At 42.5% G+C, this 26,145-nt stretch overlaps 1 protein-coding gene across 1 annotated transcript in view; it reads left to right on the forward strand.

Moving 5' to 3' along the window:
- Window positions 1–26,145, forward strand: part of LOC106589374 (1-phosphatidylinositol 4,5-bisphosphate phosphodiesterase epsilon-1) — an 83,183-nt gene that overhangs the window by 18,822 nt on the left and 38,216 nt on the right. Inside the window, exons 3-7 of the mRNA XM_014179260.2 lie at window positions 4,596–4,860; window positions 18,226–18,539; window positions 24,581–24,726; window positions 24,921–25,161; window positions 25,572–25,771. Of these exons, the coding sequence (XP_014034735.1) occupies window positions 4,596–4,860; window positions 18,226–18,539; window positions 24,581–24,726; window positions 24,921–25,161; window positions 25,572–25,771 (1,166 nt within the window). The remainder of the gene's footprint in view (window positions 1–4,595; window positions 4,861–18,225; window positions 18,540–24,580; window positions 24,727–24,920; window positions 25,162–25,571; window positions 25,772–26,145) is intronic.

Here is a 26,145-nt window from a genome sequence, read left to right on the forward strand (position 1 = left end):
CTGGGTCGCTGCATGTCCAGCCACTAGTGTCAGTACTACATGTCTGTGCTATGTGTAGTCAATCAGTATTATAGTGTTGGTGAAGTAAATATGGTGGCTATCAGCCTCTCTAAACAGCATGAATTGCTGTTTTCAGTAGGCCCAAGCCAGCTCTGCTTTCCAAGATAAGAGGACGAGGCCTTGCCATAAAATATTTAGTTAATGCTGGAAATAGTCTAGACATCCAGTGAAGGAAATACAAACCTTACCTTGTGAAGACACAGGAAGAGCGGTGGACAGGAGTTTGGGAGAGGCTCTCTGTCACCCCGCAAGACAATATAAAATAGGCTTGTCAGTTATTGACTTTGACTAGAGTGGATGACTGCACACCGTTCTCTCAGATTGTCCTCGTGTTCTAACCGCTGTAGTAGGAGAATGACGTACTCGTCTGTGCTTAGGTCTCTGGAGCGGTTGGTTTACACTGTCTGGATGGACGACTTATTTATCTTTATGCTGAGATACTGTACCTGACTAGCTGTAGTATAGAGCAGGCTGACGCTGTAATATAGACCAGGTTGTCTCTATACTGTAACCGAGAGGGTCATTCTTGAGGGTGGTCTGGTCTGCAAGGGGTGACATGGGGACCCTGTTACTGGAGCATACGAGGCGCTGTCTCTTTAACCCTTTAAAGAGTTAGCTGGTATGAGATCTGGCACTAGAGAGTCCAATAGTGTCTGTTCCAACTCCTGTGGAGTTAGCTGGTATGAGATCTGGCACTAGGGAGTCCAACAGTGTCTGTTCCAACTCCTGTGGAGTTAGCTGGTATGAGATCTGGCACTAGGGAGTCCAATAGTGTCTGTTCCAACTCCTGTGGAGTTAGCTGGTATGAGATCTGGCACTAGGGAGTCCAATAGTGTCTGTTCCAACTCCTGTGGAGTTAGCTGGTATGAGATCTGGCACTAGGGAGTCCAATAGTGTCTGTTCCAACTCCTGTGGAGTTAGCTGGGAGGTATCTGCCTAACTGGATCATGACTGGCTATCTTATGCAGTACAAACTTTCTTATTGCTTTTTCTTTGGCATGAACTTTTTGGGCTCGCGTGTGTGTGTGTGTGTGTGTGTGTGTGTGTGTGTGTGTGTGTGTGTGTGTGTGTGTGTGGACGTTGTTCAGAAAAATACGTGGCAGTTATTGGGCTTGTGCTGTCTGTGTCCTGCACGGCTCTATCGTAACTGGTTGATATTACTACGTGCTGTAAAAGAAAGAGTTGTCTGACACGAGGCAGAACATCAAGTGGACAACCCACTGCCTATAGTTGCAGTTGGTTGGTTTTCTTGCATGTATCTGCTTCTGCAATGCAGGCCACAAAGTCACAGTAGCTTTGCAGCTAGCCAATGTGGTGACTGGCTGCTTTAGCCTAATTGTGTGTAGCCTGGTAGATTTCAGGCTGGTGGCTGCTGGGTCATGGCTTCTGGCCTGCTTTTATCATAAAACAGGAAGTTTTTGCCCTTTTTTCTTTCAACATTGGGGCTTTCTGTTAGTCAGACATGGGTTCAAATGCTATTTGAAGTCTTTGAAATACTTGAGCGTTGGATTTAGCCTGCGTGGAGTGCCAGGTGTTTACTTTTGGGACTATTCTATTGGTTCCATTGCAAGAGGCAAGATCAATCAAGTACAGCTAATATATCTTTTATGATTTTAAATCATATTTGAACCCAGGTCTGATTTAAAAAGGACGATACTAACCAGACATACTTTATATGTAATAAATAGTCACACTGTAGCCCCTGACCATCAGAATTGTCCTTGTATTCTTGAACAGTTCAGACAACTGTATATTTATGTAAAAGCTGTGATATGTAGTTTTCTGTGGCAATTAAATAGAGAGGCAGAAATGAGAACCAGCTAATTGACTTGCTAAGTATTAAAGAGTAGGGGTCCCCAATTACATTCAGCCATGGGCCAATGGTATTTGACAAAAACAGAATAATTTCCAACCTTAATTACGTTAGGATACGATCACATATGCCTCTATTTATGTATGGGAATACTTTGGAACATTTTCTAAATTCAAATCACTTTCAGCTGATTTTCTTAGTGATTTTAGACTTGTTTCCAACAATTTTGCTCATACAAATTTGGGGGCCAAATAAAATCACCGGGCCACCTATTGGGGAACCCTTTTATAGAGGGTTTTATCCTGGTTGATGTGGCTTTAACAAGGCAAGGATGGTGTTATTGGAGTAATGATATTGAAACATGATCTACCTGATGATTTTAGGATTTCTGTTATGAATATTTATTCAGCCCTTGGAAGATAGAGTGAGGGGAAAAAAGTATTTGATCCCCTGCTGAACGTTTGCCCACTGACAAAGAAATGATCAGTCTATAATTTTAATGGTAGGTCTATTTGAACAGTGAGACAGAATAACAACAAAGTCCAGAAAAACGCATGTCAATGTTAGAAATTGATTTGCATTTTAATGAGGGAAATAAGTATTTGACCCCCTCTGCAAAACATGACTTAGTACTTGGTGGCAAAACCCTTGTTGGCAATCACAGAGGTCAGACGTTTCTTGTAGTTGGCCACCAGGTTTGCACACATCTCAGGAGGGATTTTGTCCCACTCCTCTTTGCAGATCTTCTCCAAGTCATTAAGGTTTCGAGGCTGACGTTTGGCAACTCGAACCTTCAGCTCCCTCCACAGATTTTCTATGGGATTAAGGTCTGGAGACTGGCTAGGCCACTCCAGAACCTTAATGTGCTTCTTCTTGAGCCACTCCTTTGTTGCATTGGCCGTGTGTTTTGGGTCATTGTCATGCTGGAATACCCATCCATGACCCTTTTTCAATGCCCTGGCTGAGGGAAGGAGGTTCTCAACCAAGATTTGATGGTACATGGCCCTGTCCATCGTCCCTTTGATGCGGTGAAGTTGTCCTGTCTCCTTAGCAGGAAAAACACCCCCAAAGCATAATGTTTCCACCTCCATGTTTGACGGTGGGGCCATCCCCCCTGTTCTTGGGGTCATAGGCAGCATTCCTCCTCCTCCAAACACGGCGAGTTGAGTTGATGCCAAAGAGTGCCATTTTGGTCTCATCTAACCACAACACTTTCACCCAGTTGTCCTCTGAATCATTCAGATGTTCATTGGCAGACTTCAGAAGGGTCTGGTATATGTATTCTTGAGCAGGGGGACCTTGCGGGCGCTGCAGGTTTTCAGTCCTTCACGGCGTAGTGTGTTACCAATTGTTTTCTTGGTGACTATGGTCCCAGCTGCTTTGAGATCATTGGCAAGATCCTCCTGTGTAGTTCTGGGCTGATTCCTCACCATCCTCATGATCATTGCAACTCCACGAGGTGAGATCTTGCATGGAGCCCCAGGCTGAGGGAGATTGACAGTTATTTTGTGTTTCTTCCATTTGCTAATAATCGCACCAACTGTTGTCACCTTCTCACCAAGCTGCTTGGCGATGATCTTGTAGCCCATTCCAGCCTTGTGTAGGTCTACAATCTTGTCCCTGACATCCTTGGAGAGCTATTTGGTGTTGGCTATGGTGGAGAGTTTGGAATCTGATTGATTGCTTCTGTGGACAGGTGTCTTTTATACAGGTAACAAGGTGAGATTAGGAGCACTCCCTTTAAGAGTGTGCTCCTAATCTCAGCTCATTACCTGTATAAAAGACACCTGGGAGCTAGAAATCTTTCTGACTGAGAGGGGGTCAAATACTTATTTCCCTCATTAAAATGCAAATCATTTTATAACATTTTTGACATGTGTTTTTCAGGATTTTTTGTTGTTATTCTGTCTCTCACTGTTCAAATAAACATACCATTAAAATTATAGACTGATCACTTTGTCAGTGGGCAAACGTACAAAATCAGCAGGGGATCAAATACTTTTTTCCCTCACTGTACATTTACCGTAACTGGATGAGTAATTTCTTAAATACATTCAAAACTAACATGCAGTTCACAAAATCAAACGGTCTTGCTGTCTAAGGAGATTTGAAAGTATTCAGTGCTGCTCTGACTTCAAAGGTCTGTGAACTGACCTAACAGAGCACAATGTTCCATTCCCTTATATCATGCTGTCTCCAGAATTGAAAACCTCCTAAACTACAGTCTGGCAGTAGTGCAGCTCCTGCTCAGGCCCTCCATTCAAACCGTTGGATCCAGTCCAACCTCTTTCATATTGTCACCATCTGAGTGTGCTGTAGATCTTGTGAAGAGCAGGGACGAAGTAGCAGGGTCATTCTGCTCAGAGGAAGGGCTAGTAAATGGTTTTCCTGAAACCGCCTGGCAGAATAATGCTCCAGGGTTAGTAATGGCAGCTGGTTTCACAGAACCGTTTTCAGAGTGAGATGAAGTGCTCTTGGGAGACACTGAAATGAATTGGGAAGAGGTGGCCGGCCACTAAGGTCAAGCTGTTGCTTTAGACGTTTTCCTCAGATGCAAAATTGCTTTTGGACAACATTATAAAAACATCCTGATCTTTACACATTTTACGTAACTCTAGGTCAATTTTAAGATTGCCAGGGTTAGATGTGTTAAAGTTAGTGGGTCACTTAAACACCTTGTTTTATATCAAAGTCTCGATAAATACATCTCTTCTCTCCACAGATCCATCATGTGCGGAGTGTTGATGACAACCTGGTCCACCCATGCAGGAAGCTCCTAGCCTTTGCCAGATGTGTTTGTCTTAGGGTGGAATGGCCTCCCTACCTCTGCCCGGGTCAGCCTAGGTACGGGTACCGGGCCAGCTCCCAGAAGACCTCTGTGTATGCCTGTCTGACCGGGGCCCTGCTGGAGGCCACCGCCGCCATCGGGGCCCGCAGTGCTCTGCCCAGAGTCACCGTGGGCTCCACTGGCCACGCCATGCTCAAAGGTAAAAGGCGGTGGGTTATAAAGGGCTCCTGAGTGGCGCAGTGCTCTAAGGCACGGCATCTCAGTGCTAGAGACGTCACTACAGACCCTGGTTCGATTCCAGGCTGTATCACAACCGGCCGTGATTGGGAGTCCCATAGGGTGGCGCACAATTGGCCCAGCATTGTTAGGGTTTGGCCGGGGTAGGCTGTCATTGTAAATAAGAATTGGTTCTAAACTGACTTGCCTAGTTAAATAAAGGTTAAATCAAATTGTATTTGTCACGTGCGCCGAATACAGCAGGTGTAGACCTTACTGTGAAATGCTTACTTACAAGCCCCTAACCAACAATGCAGTTCAAGAAATAGAGTTAAGAAAATATTTACTAAATGAACTAAAGTACAGAGTCCATGTGCGGTGGTACAGGTTAGTTGAAGTAGTTTGTACAGGTAGGTTGGGGTAAAGTGACTGCGTAGATATTCAAGAGCGAGTAGCAGCAGTGTAAAAAAACGGGGGGGGGGTGGTGTCAATGTATATAGTCCAGGGTGCCATTTGATTAATTGTTCAGCAGTCTTATGGCTTGGGGGTAGATGCTGTTACTAAGCCTTTGGACTTAGACGTGGCGCTCTGGTACCGCTTGCCGTGCGGTAGCAGAGAACACAGTCTATGACTAGGGTGGCTGGGGTCTTTGAACATTTTTGACATGACACTGCCTAGTATGGCTGGGCGATATGTTTTTCTATCGTTTCATATCGTTTCATATTGTGCTTTATTGTTAATTTCATTGTGTCGCAAATCACACTCTTTACGGCAATACTTTTCGTCAATTGGAGGACGTGTGGAAGGAAATTTGCAACACAAACAAGGAAGAGGGTGAACGTGACACAGAGCGCGGAGACACGGAGCTCGTACCTAAAAGTGTGCTCAAAACAAACCCCCGACTCAGACATTGCAAGAGGCTTTTGCCCGCTGCACACCATATGGCAAAGATTCATGAAGTGGGAAGGAGATATCAGCTGCCGTTACAACTTACATCTGCAAAGACATGGCCCCAATTTACACGGTCGAGAAATGGGGGTTTTGTGAGTTGGTGCAAACACTCGACCCAAGGTATCAAATGCAAATTGATATGTGACCCGTATTAATGCCAAAATAACATGCAAAACATGCAAGCCCCCAAATATATATTATTTAAAAAATATTTTTTTAGGCCTATATTCATTTTGTTTGCAACTATAGTTGAAGTGTTTTCTATTTACATTTTTAGATTTTATACATTCATATTTTATATTTTGTTACATGCTTAATTGAAATTTTCCACAGTTTATAAATAAAATAAATAATCAAATATGAGTAAGTACCTTATTTGTTTGAGTGTAATTCAAAATGTAATAAGAAATAGGCCTTTACATGTGATCATTTTATATAAACTATTTATTCATTTTGGCCATATCGCCCAGCCCTACTGCCTAGTATATAGGTCGTGGATGGCAGGAAGCTTGGCCCCAGTGACATATTGGGCCGTACGCACTACCCTCTGTAGCGCCTTATTGTCCGATGCCGTGCAGTAGCCATGCCAGACGGTGACGCAACCGGTCAGGATGCTCTCGATGGTGCAGCTGTAGAGCTTTTTGAGGATCTGGGGACCCATGCCAAATCTTTTCAGTCTCCTGAGGGGGTATAGGCTTTGTCGTGCCCTCTTCATGACGGTCTTGGTGTGTTTGGACCATGATTGTTTGTTGGTGATGTGGACACCAAGGAACTTTGAAACTCTCGACCCGCTCCACTACATCCCCGCCGATGTTAATGGGGGCCTTTTCCTGCACTCCATGATCATCTCCTTTGTCCTGCTCACATTGAGGGAGAGGTTGTTGTCCTGGCACCACACTGCCAGTTCTCTGACCTCCTCCCTATAGGCTGTCTCATCGTTGTCGGTGATCAGGCCTACCATTGTTGTCATCAGCAAACTTTAATGATGCTGTTGGAGTCGTGCTTGGCCATGCAGTCGTGGGTGAATGGAGTACAGGAGGGGACTAAGCACACACCCCTGAGGGGCACTGGTGTTGAGGATGTCAGCGAATAAAAGTGACTCAAATGACACACTAAATTATTTAGCTTTCATTTCTATTGGGCAATAAATAATTTGAAACAACCAAAGTTAACTGCAAATGCATCCAACAAGCGTGGAGCATCACAAGTCGAATACTACATTTTAGACTACTTTATTTATACAAATCTTTAGAAGTGTCAATTATGACCACCTCCCTTTTTTGAGAAAAATACATCAACTTGTTAAACCAAATCTATTTTTCTGAGCAATTGTATTAGTATAATTTCCATTTTTTTTGGAGCATACAATATAGCTCGATATTTGAATGTTGCTCATCTTTATCAAGGGTGTCAATTTCGTACCCTACTGTATATCTGAACCATTTTACAACCACCAATAAATCAATGGAACACTTCTCAGTGATTTCCCTCCACTTTGAAATGAGTCATACTGAGCTTTTAGCCTACATGTTTAGATACTTGACGACTCTTTAGAGGGACACAGCCTTCATATGCAAACTGCTCTCACAGAAAGAAGCATGGGTGAGAGAGGGAGGAGTGTAGGGGCTATGTGTTTCTCTGTGTGAGTCGGGGGTGGTAGCTGGTGGTGGTGGGGTTGTGGGCTGGCTGCAGGCGTTGCTGGCGCATGGTAGTGAGATTTATGTAGCGTGTCACCTCGGAGAGCTGGAGAGGAGCTGCTGCCCCTGGGCTGCTTAAATGTGGACAAGTGCACATCGCCGGTGCTGTGTGAACAACCACCGAGCTGACAGTAATGACAGGGCTGCTCCCGCCGGCTGCGGCTCAGCCATGAAGCACTCCCGCAGGTTGGAACTAAATTATGAAGACAGACGGGATTCAATGCTTTAATCTTATGGAATTGACTTTACTGTGAGTGGGTGGACTATACTGTATGGTCAGTGTGTGGAGGCTCTCTTCACTTAAGTTACATATCTGCCTGCCCCTGCACCTTAGCAGCCTTCTCAAGTGTGTGTGAGATTTCTTCAGTTTCTATAGCCTACTCCTGTGGTTTGTCACTTGCCTGTGTGACTAGTCTCCACAGGCTGATTTGTGTCCAGTGCTGTCACTGACTGTTGCTACTCCTGTCGGTCTGTAAGTGGCTAGTTTATCAGGACTGTTTTAAAGAAAGTTTTCTGCAATTCTATGTATTTTTCAATGGGACAAAGTAATTTTTGCAGTTTTAAAGCTACAGTGCCTTCAGAAAGTATTTATACTCCTTATTCCACATTTTATGTTACAGCCTGAATTCAAAATTGATGAAATAGATTTTTTCGCACTCAAATACACACAATACCCCATGATGACAAAGTGAAAACATGTTTTTTTAAATGTTTGCCAATTTAATGACACCCCTGAGTCAATACATGTTAGAATTATCTTTGGAAGCGGTTACAGCTGAGACTTTCTGAGTAAGTCTCTTAAGCGCATTGCACACCTGGGGCTTAATGTATCAATATTGCGTAGAAACTATTCTAAAACACTACTTACGAACTGAATTTAGAATGTTCGTATGCATAGAAAACGTGTGATTTATCAAACAATCCTGTACGCACACTGGTAGAAGATAACCATTGATAAATACCAATTATTCTCAGTGCTCATGCACAACCTTGGCTATTTGCATTTTGAAACACCCCTAATTTACCATATATGGTCAGTTATCCCTTTAAAGCCTTTGGGGAATATATAGCCCTGTACCATGAAATACAAGGTTGCAACCCCAAAAAACACTACGATTTTAGTTTTCTTTTCGGAGACTGAAAAAGAGGCGCTAGTGTCAGAGATTGCGTACAACCAAAGGGTTTGTCTTCTCAGTTGTGGCTCGACCAGTAAAAATAAAAACAGGGCTACAAAGAAAAGACCATTAAGACGATTAGTTGCTTTAGTAATGGCGAATATACTTCAAATGAGTAGGCAACACTCGCCAAAAAGCCATCCATCCTCAACAGCTCCCTCCTGTAGGCATATAGGCCAACATTGCTGTTCTGCTGATTGAACGAGTTGTGCGTACCACCTTGCCACCACATTCAGCAGCGTCTTTTGCGCGTCACATAACCGATCACCTGCACATTAAGAGTGGAAGCCTTTTCTGTTCACATAGTTTAACTCGTTTTGCGATGGTGCTTTTACAGATGTGGGTGCCGTCTATTGCTCTGTTTGTATTTCGGGAACGCATTGATGGCAAAGAACCCCCTCTTGACTTCAGCCTGTTGTGTGATAATGTATGGAAATTGTATGTTAGTTTTGCTGATTGCATCCAAAGAATTGGCTCATCGAGGGCTGTAAGATGCCAATTGGCAAGCTCTCGCTGAAAAGTGCTGTTGCCAAAATCCTGAGGGTGGATAGCACTGGAATGGCACGTGTAAAAGTAGGTCTTAAATCCTTACAAAGATCCTGTAAGATTGGTTTTGGGAAACGATATCTGTACTTTCTGCAAAAAAGTCCCACCTGTCTCTAAAATACGCTCTCTGCCAAATAGAGCATGTGCCAAATCTTCCTGCAGTCAAAACTCTAACTAGGCCACTCAGGAATGTTCTTGGTAAGCAACTCCAATGTATATTTGGCCTTGTGGTTTAGGTTATTGTCCTGCTGAAAGGGGAATTTGTCTCCCAGTGTCTGTTGGAAAGCAGAATGATCCAGGTTTTCCTCTAGTATTTTGTCTGTGCTTAGCTCTATTCTGTTTATTTTTATCCTTAAACTCCCTAGTCCTTGCTGATGACAAGCATACCCATAACATGATCCAGCCACCACCATACTTGAAAATATGAAGGGATATACTCAGTGACATGTTGGATTTGCCCCAAACATTACGTTTTGCATTCAGGATCTAGTTAATTTCTTTGCCACATTTTTGGCTGTTTAACTTTATATCCTTGTACAAAACATGCATTCAGTTTGTAATACACTTCATTTTCACTCTGTCATTTAGGTTAGTATTGTGGAGATACATCCTCAGTTTTCTCCTATCACAGCCATTAAACTCTGTAACTGTTTAACTATTGGCCTCATGGTGAAATCCCTGAGTGGTTTCCTTCCTCTCCAGCAACTGAGTTAGGAAGGATGCCTGTCTTTTTTGTGACTGGGTGTATTGATACACCATCCAAAGTGTAATTGATTACTTCACCATGCTCAAAGGGATATTCAGTATCTGCTTTTTTTTTTTTTTTTACCAAGCTTCTAATAGTTGACCTTTTGCAAGGCATTGGAAAACCTCCCTTTTGTGGTTGAATCTGTTTGAAATTCACTACTCGACTGAAGGAACCTTACAGATAATTGGATGTGTGAGGTACAGAAAGGAGGTAGTCATTCAAAAAATCCATGTTAAACACTATTATTGCACACAGAGTGAATCCATGCAACTTATTATTTGACTTGTTAAGCACGTTTTTACTCCTGAACGTTTTTACTCCTTTAGGCTTTCCATCAGAAAGGAGTTGAATACTCATTGGTTCAAGACATTTCAGCTTTTCATTTTTTATTAATTTGTAAACATTTCGAAAAAGTCCACTTTGACATTATGGGGTATTGTGTGTAGGCCAATGGAAGAAAAACAAAATATCTAATCCATTTTAAACTCAGGCTATAACATAACAAAATGTGGAAAAAATTCAAGGGGTGTGAATACTTTCTGAAGGCACTGTAATTACCTGCAATTCTACACATTTTGCCATGTTAATGATATCTGAGTGAGAGTGACTAACCAAATCAATGGGGGCCCCCTGGAGGTCTGGGCACATGCCCTGTGTGCCTGGTTGGTGTTCGGCCATGGTTACTACAAGTTTAGATAGCTGGCTAGACTGGTAAATTAGCCTAAAGATTCTTTGCTGACATGGGCTAATTGAGTGACTGACATAACAAGAGAAACTTCTGATGCACAACAACATTTTGAAATTGCACCTGTATCCTAATAATCTAACTCTCAACAGTGGGTTGGGGGTCGATATGATTTCTTAATCCGGCCCTGATTGTCATCACAGCAGCAGTGAGTAACATCAGACTTCATGTTCAAGGTTCTGTGCTCTGCTCCGGTCAATATACTGTAACTAGCCAGGTGATTCATCATACCATGGTTCATGCTACAGTAATTGAAAGCACCTCAGTTGGTGGCGCCAACACATGATTTGGTTGCACCCCTAAAAACATTGCGGCACACAATAGAAAAAGAGTCATCTTTAAAGTCATTCAGTGCTTTTATTGAGGGTTAATAGACTTCTGATATGGCTTTCGGTAAATGCATTGTTTAATCTAACCTGTCCATGCAGGAATGCATGGTTCAGGATATTTTGATGTGTAATATAATCCATTGATTGACATGAATTTTACGTTGACAAATAGGCAGTTATTGTTATTTTATTGTTAAGGTAGGGCTCCAGAATTCAGATTTTTCCTTTGTTCAATAGATATGAATTTGCCTAGACTTGCGCTAATATCATAGGCTAATTTATTTGAGGCTAATTCATCATCTGAGTAAGTGGAAACTTAACACATTATCTAGATTGCTAATTCTAAACTTAATATCCACTGCAGGTTGCCGTGTTTAATCTAACAGTAACTTTTATATCCTAATAAACTAGCCTAGGCCACTATCCAATGAGGCCTTCACTCACATTGGCCGATGCACATTTTGCTCCGACCGATTATGATTTTTCACCGCCGATACCGATAATTGGAGGACCAAAAAAAAGCCGATACCGATTAATCGGCCAATTTCTCTCTTTTTTGGAAATATATATATATTTTTTTTTAATTATTATTATTATTATTATTATTATTATTATTATTATTATACACTGCTCAAAAAAATAAAGGGAACACTTAAACAACACAATGTAACTCCAAGTCAATCACACTTCTGTGAAATCAAACTGTCCACTTAGGAAGCAACACTGATTGACAATACATTTCACATGCTGTTGTGCAAATGGTATAGACAACAGGTGGAAATTATAGGCAATTTGCAAGACTCCCCCAATAAAGGAGTGGTTCTGCAGGTGGGGACCACAGACCACTTCTCAGTTCCTATGCTTCCTGGCTGATGTTTTGGTCACTTTTGAATGCTGGCGATGCTTTCACTCTAGTGGTAGCATGAGACGGAGTCTACAACCCACACAAGTGGCTCAGGTAGTGCAGCTCATCCAGGATGGCACATCAATGCGAGCTGTGGCAAGAAGGTTTACTGTGTCTGTCAGCGTAGTGTCCAGATCATGGAGGCGCTACCAGGAGACAGGCCAGTACATCAGGAGACGTGGAGGAGGCCGTAGAAGGGCAACAACCCAGCAGCAGGACCGCTACCTCCGCCTTTGTGCAAGGAGGAGCAGGATGAGCACTGCCAGAGCCCTGCAAAATGACCTCCAGCAGGCCACAAATGTGGATGTGTCTGCTCAAACGGTCAGAAACAGACTCCACGAGGGTGGTATGAGGGCCCGACGTCCACAGGTGGGGGTTGTGCTTACAGCCCAAGACCGTGCAGGACGTTTGGCATTTGCCAGAGAACACCAAGATTGGCAAATTCGCCACTGGCACCCTGTGCTCTTCACAGATGAAAGCAGGTTCACACTGAGCACGTGACAGACGTGACAGAGTCTGGAGACGCCGTGGAGAACGTTCTGCTGCCTGCAACACCCTCCAGCATGACCGGTTTGGCGGTGGGTCAGTCATGGTGTGGGGTGGCATTTCTTTGGGGGGCCGCACAGCCCTCCATGTGCTCGCCAGAGGTAGCCTGACTGCCATTAGGTACCGAGATGAGATGCTCAGACCCCTTGTGAGACCATATGCTGGTGCGGTTGGCCCTGGGTTCCTCCTAATGCAAGACAATGCTAGACCTCATGTGGCTGGAGTGTGTCAGCATTTCCTGCAAGAGGAAGGCATTGATGCTATGGACTGGCCCGCCCGTTCCCCAGACCTGAATCCAATTGAGCACATCTGGGACATCATGTCTCGCTCCATCCACCAACGCCACGTTGCACCACAGACTGTCCAGGAGTTGGCGGATGCTTTAGTCCAGGTCTGGGAGGAGATCCCTCAGGAGACCGTCCGCCACCTCATCAGGAGCATGCCCAGGCGTTGTAGGGAGGTCATACAGGCACGTGGAGGCCACACACACTACTGAGCCTCATTTTCACTTGTTTTAAGGACATTACATCAAAGTTGGATCAGCCTGTAGTGTGGTTTTCCACTTTAATTTTGATTGTGACTCCAAATCCAGACCTCCATGGGTTGATAAATTGGATTTCCATTGATTATTTTTGTGTGATTTTGTTGTCAGCACATTCAACTATGTAAAGAAAAAAAGTATTTAATAAGATTATTTCATTCATTCAGATCTAGGATGTGTTATTTTAGTGTTCCCTTTATTTTTTTGAGCAGTATATATAGTTGTGTATTGATTTTAAGAAAGACTGATGTTTATGGTTAGGCACACGTTGGAGCAACGACAGTCCTTTTTTGCGAATGCGCACCGCATCGATTATATGGAACGCAGGACAGGCTAGATAAACTATCATCAACCATGTGTAGTTAACTAGTGATTATGATTGATTGTTTAATGCTAGCTAGCAACTTACCTTGGCTTCTTACTGCATTCGCGTAACAGGCAGGCTCCTCGTGGAGTGCAATGTAAAGCAGGTGGTTAGAGCGTTGGACTAGTTAACCGTAAGGTTGCAAGATTGAATCCCCGAGCTGACAAGGTAAAAATCTGTCGTTCTGCCCCTGAACAAAGCAGTTAACCCACTGCTCCTAAGAATGTGTTCTTAACTGACTTGCCTAGTTAAATAAAGGTGTAAAAAAAAAACTTCAAATCGGTGTCCAAAAATACCTATTGTTATGAAAACTTGAAATCGGCCCTAATTAATCGGCCATTCCGATTAATCGGTCGACCTCTACTCCGTATCTTAAACCCATATCACATATCTTGGTTATAGAATATTTGCTTCAGAGCTCAATATAAAGCGTTGTGAAATGTTTTTCAAAAAGGACGTTTGGAGTGAGGTGAGCATGTGGAATGTGCAGCTCGCATCGATGTGATCAATTAAAATGTTTACACGCACAACTAAGTCAAAGGGTCGCAAAATGCGACTAAATAGTCGCAGTCTGGAGCCCTGGGCCCCTGTGTACTAGTGTTCATCAACAGGCTCACAGAAAGAAAAAGGGACGGAGAGCCAGAGTGGGAGTGTGCTCACAGAGGACATTGGCTTCTCGGCAGGATGTAAGCTACAGCCTGGGCTAGCCAGCTAGGCAGCCTGGGGTTGTGTGCCAAATGGCACCCTATTCCCTATATAGCGCACTACATTTGGCATGAGTCCTATTGGGCCTGGCCAAAAGTAGTGAACTACTATATAGGAATAGGGTGCCATTTGGGATGCCACCCTGGTCTATTATAAATCAGGGTCTTTGCAGACACTCAACCATAAGCCCTGCTTACCAGGCTTTTATGCAAGCCTTATGCAGTGCATTGAATAGGGCATGTATCATACATAAAGATTAGGGAAAGGGACACTTAAAGCTCGGCTGGTGAAACAAATGTGTGTTTGCATATTCCGTTAAGACTTGTACTTGAAAAATAAGAAAAAGCGGAAGTAGTACGGTTTGTCCATACACTTTATCAAAATAGTCTGAATTTATCTAAGCTAACTCAAGAAATCTGTCTAATTTTGACATTTTTGTAATTGTACATCTTACTAAGCAGTTTGGTGCATAATCACAACTGGTATCTCGTTGTGTTAAGTGGTGAAATGAGTATAGTAATGGTAGCAGATAATAAGAAAAGACGATCAGTCTTTACCTGGCTCTAAGGGAAGGAATATAAAATAAATACCCAAATTGAGCTCAGGTGCATCCGGTTTCCATTGATCGTCCTTTGATGTTTCTACAACTTGATTGGAGTCCACCTCTGGTAAATTCAATTGATTGGACATGATTTGGAAAGGCACACACCTGTCTATATACGGTCCCACAGTTGACAGTGCATGTCATAGCAAAAACCAAGCCATGAGGTCCAAGGGATTGTCAGCAGAGCTCCGAGACAGGTCGAGGCACAGATCTGGGGAAGGGTATCAAAAAATGTCTGCAGCATTGACGGTCCCCAAGAACACAGTGGTCTCCGTTATTCTTAAATGGAAGTTAGGAACCACGAAGACACTTCCAAGAGCTGGCCGCCCGGCCAAACTGAGCAATCGGGAGAAGGGCCTTGGTCAGGGAGGTGATCAAGATCCTGATGGTCACTCTGACAGACTTCCTCTGTGGAGATGGTTGTCCTTCTGGAAAATTCTCCCATCTCTGCAGCACTCCACCAATCAGGCCTTTATCGTAGAGTTGCCACAAGGAAGCCACTCTTCAGTAAAAGGCACATGACAGCCCGCTTGGAGTTTGCCAAAAGACACCTCAGGACTCTCAGACCATGAGAAACAAGATTCTTTGGTCTGATGAAACCAAGATTGAACTCTTTGGCCTGAATACAAAGCGTCATGTCTGGAGGAAACCTGTCTCCATCCCTACAACGAAGCATGGTGGTGGTAGCATCATGCTGTGGGGATATTTTTCAGAGACCGGTCCTGGGAGACTAGTCAGGATCGAGAGAGAGAGATGAATGGAGCAAAGTACAGAGATCCTTGACGAAAACCTGCCCCAGAGCGTTCAGGACCTCAGACTGGGGCGAAGGTTCACCTTCCAACAGGACAACGATCCTAAGCACACAGCCAAGACAACGCAGGTGTGGCTTCGGGACAAGTCTCTGAATGTCCTTGAGTGACCCAGCCAGAGCCCGGACTTGAACCCGATCGAACATCTCTGAAGATGCCTTGAAATAGCTGTGCAGCGATGCTCCAAATCCAACCTGACAGAGCTTGAGAGGATCTGCAGAGAAGGTGAGAATCTCCCCAAATACAGGTATGCCTTGCTTGTACCGTCATACCCAGGACGACTCAAGGCTGTAATCGCTGCCAAAGGTGCTTTAACAAAGTACTGAGTAAAGGGTCTGAATACTTATGTAAATGTGATATATATATTTTATTTATTTATACATTTGCAAAAATATCCAAAAACCAATGTTTGCTTTGTCATTATGGGGTATTGTGTATAGATTGAGGAAAACATCTATTTTACAATAAGGCTGTAACTTAACAAAATGTGGAATATGTCAAGTGGTCTGAACACTTTCCTAATGCGCTGTACATGCACATATTACCTCAATTACCTCGACTAACCTATATATAGCCTCGTTATTTTTATTTTATTGTTCTTTTGTTTTTACTTCAGTTTATTCAGTAAATCTTTTTCTTAACCCTTAATTTTGGTTAAGGGCTTCTAAGTAAGCATTTCACAGTAAGGTCTAAACCTGTTGTATTCGGGGCATGTGACAAATAACATTTGATTTGAAATCTAATTTACCCTTTGTAGTCAACACTAGAATTTAATGTTTCTGACTCATATCGATGACACACAGAACCAACTTTTCTGGTGTTAAAACTGCCTAAGCGGCCATTGACCCTTAAAATGTGTGTACAGTAGACCTAATTGTCTCACTGGAAAATACAACTATATCCCAGAGTTAGGTATTCGGAAGACTGAGGCAGGTTTTCCTTAAATTTTTTACCTGTGCTTTTCTCCCTCATATTTGTATTCTGACAAATTCCTCAGTCCCTGTTTCACTCCATGATTAGTTGTATTCTATTTCAAGTTTGACATTTAGGCCAAAAACGTTATTTATTTTCAATTTTGTCTTGGAGTATAGTTCAACAGCCTTGTTGCAAACAGAATGGATGATTTGGAATGTTTTTTGTTTTTTTAACACAGGCTTCCTGCTTTTCACTTTGTCATACAAGCCAGTAATGTGGAGTGAATACAATGTTAATCCATGCACAGTTTTTATCAGCTCAGCCAATGAATTCAGTGGCTGTTTTTAAATAATCTTAAACCTTGTAGTGACGTCCCTGAACAGTTTCCATTTTTTTTCTCCCAGCTCAGTTCGGAAGAATGGCCAGATATTTGCGGTGTCTGGGTGATATGATTATTATTTTAATTTCTTTAATTTAAACTTTATTTAACTAGGCAAGTCAGTTAAACTTTTATGGATCAGACACTTTTTTTTCTTCAATTTTCACCTAAAATGACATACCCAACTCTAACTTCTTATAGCTCAGGACCGGAAGCAAGGATATACATTTTCTTGATACCATTTGAAAGGAAACACTTTGAAGTTTGTGGAAATGTGTAATTAATGTAATAGAATATAACACATTAGATCTGGTAAAAGATAATACAAAGAGAAAAACATGTGTTTTCTTTTCTTCTCCATCTTTGAAATGCAGGAGAAAGGCAACAATGTATTATTCCAGTTTAGGCTAAGTTTAGATTTTGGTCACTAGATGGCAGCAGTGTGTGTGCAAAGTTTTAGACTGATCCAATGAACCATTGTATATCTGTTTAAAATGTTGGATCAAGTCTGCACAAATGTGCCTAATTAGTTTATTAATACATTTTCAAGTTCATAACTGTGTGTACTCCTCAACAATAGCATGGTATTCTTTCACTGTAATAGCTACTGTAAATTGGACAGTGCAGTTAGCTTAAATTCTTGTTAATATTTATGCCCATATCAGATATGTCTATGTCCTGGCAAATATTCTTGTTACTCAACCGTCCCACGGGGAGGGACAATGCTTACACCGGCCAAACCCGGACGATGTTGGGCCAATTGTTCGATGCCCTATGGGACTCCCAATCACGGCCGGTTGTGATACAACCTGAATTGGAACCAGGTTGTCTAGTGACGCCTCTAGCACTGAGATGTAGTGCCTTAGACAGCTGCGCCACTCAGGAGTCCACCACCCATAGATGAATTGCCATACAAGGGCCATACTAAAAGGGATATTCAGTGTTTTCAAATTATTTCTTATTCTCCCCTGATCTATGCCTGTCTAAAAATGGATTCTAGACATGCTTTTAAAGCTCATTGGTGTCTCTGAGGTTGAATCATTGTTTTACATTCATTATCCAATTGAGGGACCTTACAGAGACAGGGAAAGTTGTTCTTAAATCACAAGAACTACTACTTTTGCAAACAGATGTGTAGATCAATGGAGAAAGAATCACAATTGAATCCCTTTGAAATTTTAAGGCAGCAAAATGTGAACTCTGCAAGGGTAGACTTTCAATAGGTACTATAAATGTGGGATGCTGAGGGCACTGAAGTTTGTGTGAACTACGGAGTTTAAGACGTGTTTGTGTTATGAAAGACAGTGGTGTTCAGCTTTCTCACCATGTTTAATATTACCTTGACATTGGAGTTAACATTTTTAGTTGACTGTGTACATCTGTCTCTCAGAGAGTCAGCTGTGCAGCATGTCAGTGTCGAGCGCCCTTCCGCCCAACGTGATGGACATCAGCAAGGAGCTGGTCGAGCTGTGCCACCTGATCCAGTTCCCCGAGGAGATTGCTCGGATCCTGACGGAGCAGGAGCGGCAGCTGTACCGACGCATCTTACCCCTGGACTACCTCTGCTTCCTCACTAGGGACCTGGGCAGCCCCGACTGTAGCAAGCACCTGCACCCCAGCCTCGAGGCCTCGCTGTCGGACCCGGCCTTGCCCACGCAGACCCAGAGAAACTCTGTGGAGGACCTGGTCACACGATTCAATGAGGTGAACTATTTTAGAGAGGATATGCTAATGTTACTATGCTTTGAGTGGTCAATAAAAATCCTTGTCCCAAATATCTAATGGATGGGATTCAAATAATGAAGGTCTTGATGGTTAATGAAGTTGGGTCATGTGTGTTAGTGATGGGCTAGAACAAAAGCCTGCGCGTATTGTTGCTCTCCAGGACCAGGATTGGTGATCACTCTTGTACTAGATTATCAAAGTTTTCACTTGACAGTAATGTTAGGTAGAATTGACCACCTCGTGGTATTGTGTATCTTAATCTGACAGTTTTTCCTCATACTTGCGGTGGTTACACTCATAAACGGAGCCCTTTGAGCTACCGTCTACGCTGATTGACTTTGAGAATAAACGATTAAGAAAAACGTATCGGCCACATCCGGAATGAGGTCAGTCCCAAGCACAGAGTACCGAGTAGAGGAGTGGGAATGATGTCATCTTTATGTTGCGTGCCTTAACATCAGCTGGTTTTCATTAAGTGAGCAAAAGCACAGGGGGGACATATTTTAAATCATTTTATTTCCCCAAATGTGCATCCTGACCATTTTTGGGCATGTGGCAGAGCTAGAATCAAATGATTGACTCTTCCCAATAGAGAACAAGTCTGACAGCCTCCACAGCATGATGACATGGACTCACTGTGTGCAGGGTTACTTGCTGTGTCCCAGTTCCCCAAACTGGAGCAGATAAACTGGGGGAGGTTATTGGACCGTTTGAGCCTGTAGTAGCTGTCTGGAGTGTTTATGTCTGACAAACACAATATGCTCCTATGGTGAGTTTGTAGGATCTCTCTGTCAACCTTGAATAAGTAATAGTTCCATCATGGGACAACTGAAACCTAATAATGCAATAGCACACACAACAAATGAAACAAGTTTGTAAGTACATTGTGTATGTTTTTATTCACTCATCAAATGTTATTGACACTCACACCAAAAGGAATACAATATTTGTTCCTGGAATTGTAATTCCATTCCATTGTTATTGTGTAGCGTGTTTGACACCAATATGATGCACTATAAATCAGTGCCGCTCGGTTTTCAGTCCAGTCGATTTGGGTTGTCTTTCTGATGCAACCCCTGTGTTGTTATCAAAGGGACACCATAACAGCTAGAGCCTATTTTAGATCACATTTACATTTTAGTCATTTAGCAGACGCTCTTATCCAGAGCAACTTAAAGTAGTGAATGCATACATTTCATACATTTTTTTCTTCTTCTCTGTACTGGTCCCCTGTGGGAAACGAACCCACAACCCTGGCGTTGCAAACACCATGCTCTACCAACTGAGCCACACGGGATCACCACCGACTGCTCTCCCACCATTTAATACTGACTTAGCACAACTCCCATCCTCTCATGGATATCTAGAATATCAGCTGCTCTGCAAAGTATGTGCCTGCCTCTAATCTACTTGGCCTACCAGTGCTTTCATGTCCACCGCCAACAGTGTTTAAAACGCTGAGAAACATAGCTGTAATGTCTGTTTTGGATTCAAATCGTTATCTCATGTACTGCAAACACTTGGAGAGGGAGAAGAGCAATGTTTTTGCTTCTCTATCACTTTGGTACCGTCTCTCAGTGACAGTCGTTCCTGGAAACGAGGGAGGAGGATGTGTGGGTGATGTCTAACTTTTATTTAGTGTCTCTGAAGTTTTCTCTCTGGGGGAAATCAAACTGCACCGTTGGTTCTCCAAACCCACAGTTTGGTACGTATTGCGGTTTTGGGATAACAGTTAGGTTTTGGTCCCGCCGGAAAATGAAATGCCATTGACTGGATTGTTATGTTTGGGCCTGAAGTTTCCACTCTGATGCTGCGTTTGTAACCATGTGGGAGGTTGGAATTTACCAGTTGTGTAGCCGTAAATACCAGCTGGATGCATTCATGGGATTTGGACTCGTGTCAACCATAAACTAAAAGTACAGCTGTCATGCTCGTTAACAAATTATAGAGTTCAAAAACCACTAATAGATTGCTTTTTATAAATGTTTTGTTGCATTTAACTGTTGCAAATGCTGTTATAGGTGCCATTTCCTTAGTAGGTGACATCAGAGGTCACCATTGTGAGGCTTTACTGAGCTGGACAAACTTCTCTTCAACAAGAGCCCAAGCTCTTCCCCAGTGTTTACCCAGATCAAGTGTGAAGACATTGCGCATCTCTAGTCAGAACAAGCCTTGTAGAAACGGTTTCCCCCTGGCACATTTGCTGTCTGGTGCCCGCATTGCCTTCATTGTTGTTTTCCTTACAAATAATAACTTTAGACGTGTGCGTTCCTATCAAAGTAAGTGTCTTACTTTCTGTATATCGTGTTGTTTCTACTGTAGCATACTGTATGTATGGAGAAAAATGTATTTATTTTATTCACGTTTTCAAGTACTAGTGACTAATCATGCATTCCTATTCTTGCATAGATTTTAATGGAAGGACACAGATGTGTGTGAAATACTTTTTTTGAAAGTTGTGCTGATTATGATGAGCTAATGCTAAGCTATTTGCCAGCTATGTGTGGCGCCATGTTTGTTGACATCATACAATGCATTCTGGTTGTCTTGTAAGCGTCAGTTAGACCAAAGATATTATAAAAAAACAAGGTGATGGGATAGTTCACTCGACTAACTTATGGTGCTTTCAAGACAACTGGGAACTCTGAAAAATACGAGGTCAAATCATGACATCAGTGATCTTCCAGTCGGAAAGTCTGAATTTTAGAAAGAGGCCCGAGATTCCGAGTTGGATGACTGTACAAAAATAAATTTCCCGAGTTCCCTGTTGTTTTGAACGCAGCATCAGATTGTAACTATGGTACCTCAGGGTTGCCAGCTCAGACCCCCCCTTTTATTTTTATTTAGCGTATAAACTTCTGTGTTTGCCCCCCCATTTATTCATAAATCCCCCATCATAGTAATATTTCTTGCTTCATATCCCCCCACGATGCCTTCCCCCATTTTTACCCCACATAGAATTGAAAACACCCCTAAAATGGTTTCATCCCTATTTAGCTTTCACGCTGTGGTTAGGCTAGGCTGTAGGCTTGTATTTGGTGTGATGATCTGTGAGGTGGTAACATTATATTTTCCTTGTGATTTGTCAAAAACGGTTAACAACTTGTCAAGTCATGTGCTCCAGTTCTTGTATACACTGTAACAAGTACATTGAAGATTTTAATATGCTGAAAAGTGGCTTAACTAAATAAATATTTTTCAGGCAATGGGCACAGCCATCTTTGACTTTGTATATTTGCGTCTTATAGTGAATGGCATTCTGGGATTAGGGAGTTTTTTTCTTGTCAAACATAAACAAACATGGCTGCCATCATAAAGAATTTAGCTGCTGTTAGCTTAGCTGACGCACATCTCTTTTCTAAACATTATTACATTCATCCCTTGTGCTCACCAGAGATGTGGTACATTGTAAACTAGTCTAGATGTTAGGTCGCTAACTTGTGTTTGTTTTTTTTTGTCAGCGCAACATGTTATTTAGACTGGTTTATGGAATGAGTTTGGATGTGTTCCGTGTGATGTTTGGATGATGAAGTTTGCATTTATGTTTTACAATAAAAGGTGGAATAAAGTTGTAAAGACTTATTTCCCATCAGTACAAAAACATTGTTTAGATACTTTTCAGACAACAATGCTGTTTAGATGCGTTTGTTGCATCATACGTTCTGTTGATACTGTTCCAATCACATATTTGCGATGATACGCTGCAGGGACCTCTCAACAATGATCACAAATATGTGATCGTATGCGTCAAAGGGTTAACAAATGCCAGGCATTCCACATTTAACCCCATCCTCATGTGAAAATGTTATTTTTTTTGGTTTGATGTGCAAAAACAAATAAGCCATTTTCAGTTTGTTCCATTTCTATTCAAAAACAAATAAACAAGCCGTTTTCACGTTCCCGATTTGCCCCATTTTTTTAATCAAGAAAACAAATGATCTAAACGTACACTGACCATAAACTTACCTCAGGAAACTTGACATAATGTTGTCCAGGACATAGACTAATTATCTTGATCGCCGTAACAATAGACACCAAAATGTTCTGTCAATTCTCCAGATCAACAATAATCCCAGCACTTTGGCTGTTGTTCAATCACATGCAGTATCACACCCGCTCTTTATCATTTGACTTTCATTAGGGCTGTGGTGGTTGTGACATTTTGTCTGCCGGTTACTGTCATGCAAAAATCTGCATGTCTCATGGTATTTGACCATTAATTAACGTTAACACGTTTAGCATCTCCAGGCCTCCATGCATACAAGCTGCTGATGTGGCCCTTTGGAACATCTACATTTTAAAGGTATATTAAATCAATATACACCATCACAATAAATCCATTTCACTCCAAATCCACCGGAGCGAGTGCATTTGTGAAGTGGCTATGTTGAGCTTAAAAGCGATCATTTGAAAAAGGTCCTATTTGCTAGATTTAGAGTTATTTGGGAACTTTAGTTGTGAATATGATACCAATCTTAGAAATCATATCTATCTATCTATCTCACACTCACACTCACACAGTGGGGTGGGAAAAAGTATTTGATCCCCTGCTGATTTTGTACGTTTGCCCACTTACAAAGAAATGACCAGTCTATAATTTTAATGGTAGGTTTATTTGAACAGTGAGAGACAGAATAACAACAAAAAAATCATGTTAAAAATGTTAAATTATTTGCCTCTGTCTCTGTGTGTCTGTCCCCTAAATGCCTGATTGGTGGAGTGCTTTAGAGACGTTTGTCCTCCTAGAAGGTTGTCCCATCTCCACAGAGGAACTCTGGTGCTCTATCAGAGTGACCATCGGGTTCTTGGTCACCTCCCTGACCAAGGTCCTTCTCTCCTGATTGCTCAGTTTGAATTATAATGAATTTACCCATGTTCCCCATTGATGTCCTATACTTATTCACTTAAAGGTAAATTATTATGAATTGTATTTTAACAGCTCCAAACAGTTTATAGAAAGACCCATAAATTTGTCAACATATTTGAGGTGTTGGCAGCTGCATAGGCTATTCTTGATGAGCGTGGTGACATACTGTTTGCATTTTATCCAGAACCTTGTGTCCATCGGTTGTAATCTACTGGGAAGCCCCATTTTTTTATTTTTTTAAACCCCCTCGCCGTCGTAGGCCTACAGAGCTACTTCCTGGCTGCGCCTCACAAAAGGACATTTTGAAATGTGCCAATTAAGGTTTACATTTTGATGACGAGGTGCACGTGAGCTCTAGTTTAACGGAATAGCCTGCCATGTTTTATTTACTCTAGGCATAGGACTGCAATGCAGACCTAGTGTTTTTATGTTGGGAATATATTTTTATTGTAAACCGAGGTCCCTGTACAGAATGGTACAATACATGTACCATTACACCCCTAATCAGGGGCCTGCCCGTGGAACTGTTTATCTAACCATCATTGTTTCAGGGGAGGGAGGGGGTTAGCTACAACATGACAGCTGGCAAATATTTGCTCCAACTGTTATGTCCAGGCCACGGTTTCTGCCAGCACTTGGATAAAGCCGATATAGCTTTTGCCTTAGGCCTACTATTGTGTTGGATTTATGTGCCAGTGAAACAAACAAGACCTGGTGCAATCAGGAGTTTCATGACTTGTTGTGGAGCCAACTACCAGCATCTTTTTGTATTCGGTTGGAGATGGTGACAGCGAAACCTGGGTTGAATTTAGGCTTATTTCCGTTTCAATGAGTTCACCTTGGTTCATCGTAAATCGTGCTGATGTAGATGCTGTGTAGAACATTACCCTGCACAGTGAGAAACACTAGTCCTCGTCCTTGGTCTTTCACTCTAGGGGTATGTCCAAAATGGCGGCACATTCCCTATATTGTGCACTACTTTAGACTAGAGCCCTATGGACCCTATAAAAGTAGTGTACTATGTAGGGACTTGAAGTGCAGCCTGGCTTTTACAGATCATTGGCAGGTCATGAAGTAGTCTGTTTTAACAGAGGTGCTCCAGAGGTGAGCTTGTGGGGTCCATGTTCTAACAGAGATTTGCTGCATCTAATAGGTGAGCTTGTGGGTGACCTGGTTGATCCTGACTGCGGGTACCATGGAGAAGAAGAGAGAGGTGTTCTCCTACCTGGTCCATGTAGCCAAGTGCTGCTGGAACATGGGCAACTACAATGCTGTCATGGAGTTCCTGGCTGGACTACGGTATTTATGACTGACTACACTATAGTACAAATAAGTTTATTACACCTCTCACTTAGTCTTCCTACAGTATCTGTCAATTGTCATATTCAGAACGCACCTATTGAAAGTCTTTCTGGATAAGTGTCTTCTACAATGTACAAAAACAATGTAGATAAGATGTGGTTAGATCAATATGGAATTATTCTCTGCTCCAGGTCTCGTAAAGTGCTGAAGATGTGGCAGTTCATGGACCAGTCAGACATTGAGACCATGCGCAGCCTGAAAGATGCCATGGCGCAGCACAAGTCTTTGTCCGAGTACAGGAAGGTGGCACTTAAGATCCCAGGGTGCAAGGTGGTGCCCTTCTGTGGCATCTTCCTCAAAGAGCTGAGTGACGCGCTGGATGGGGCCGCCAGCATTATCAGCCTGCGCCACTCACCGCATGACTCGCCAGAGGTAAAGAAGTGGGCCAGGCCCAGGCTTGCATGCCAGACTTGTAGCATAGTGGGTGAATAAAGCTAGGTGTACAGACAACACCTGCTATCACCCTAAAGCTCTGAACACAGCTTTGATGGCTCTCCCAAAACCTGTTTTCGCTTTGTCATTGAGGTATTGTGTGTGTGTGTGTGTGTGGATAAAAATATAAATGTTCATTATTTTTAGATTAAGGCTGTAACGTAACAAAATGTGGAAAAGGGGAAGTTGTCTGAATACGTTGATGGTGCTTCCGAAACAAGCAGTTTGACTATATAAACAAGCAGTTTGGCTATGTACACTTTACATTTAATTACTGTTATACCTGTGTAGTAAGATTTGTTATTACTACAGTAACAGGTTCACTTTACCCTGTGTTTCTCTTTGTGTAGTTTGTGACGGACTACGGCGGGCAGGAGCACTTCCTGCAGAGGGTGGGGCCAGACGGACTGCACAGCCACGAGAAGGAGGCCACGGTCAGTAACATCCTGCAGATCATCCGCTCCTGCAACCGCAGTCTGGAGACGGAGAAAGGGGGCCACCACAAAGGCTTCTCCACCTCTCACCGGAACTATTTCATGGACAGGAACCAGTAAGTGACAGCATCAGGAAGGCTCTGATCCCCAAATCCTAACCTTGACTTGTAGGGAGAAAACACAAAATTGACGAAAAATCAGGTCTAATCCTAAAGTGTCAGGAAGAATATTGAGTCAATCCATTCCTCTCGCCATTATACTGTGATAGCTTTCATCTAGTCTTTCCCTCTACTTGAGTACACCACTCTACTGCATATTTAATGTCAGATTATCTGGGGACTGTGAGTTTATGATGTGAATTCTTTGAGTCAATTTAAATAAATTCATTAGGCTCTAATCTATGGATTTCACATGACTGGGAATACAGATATGCATCTGTTGGTCACATATCTTTTTAAAGAAGGTAAGCGTGAGGATCAGAAAACCGGTG

Source organism: Salmo salar, chromosome ssa28 (assembly GCF_905237065.1).
Source record: "Salmo salar chromosome ssa28, Ssal_v3.1, whole genome shotgun sequence".
Taxonomy (NCBI): domain Eukaryota; kingdom Metazoa; phylum Chordata; class Actinopteri; order Salmoniformes; family Salmonidae; genus Salmo; species Salmo salar.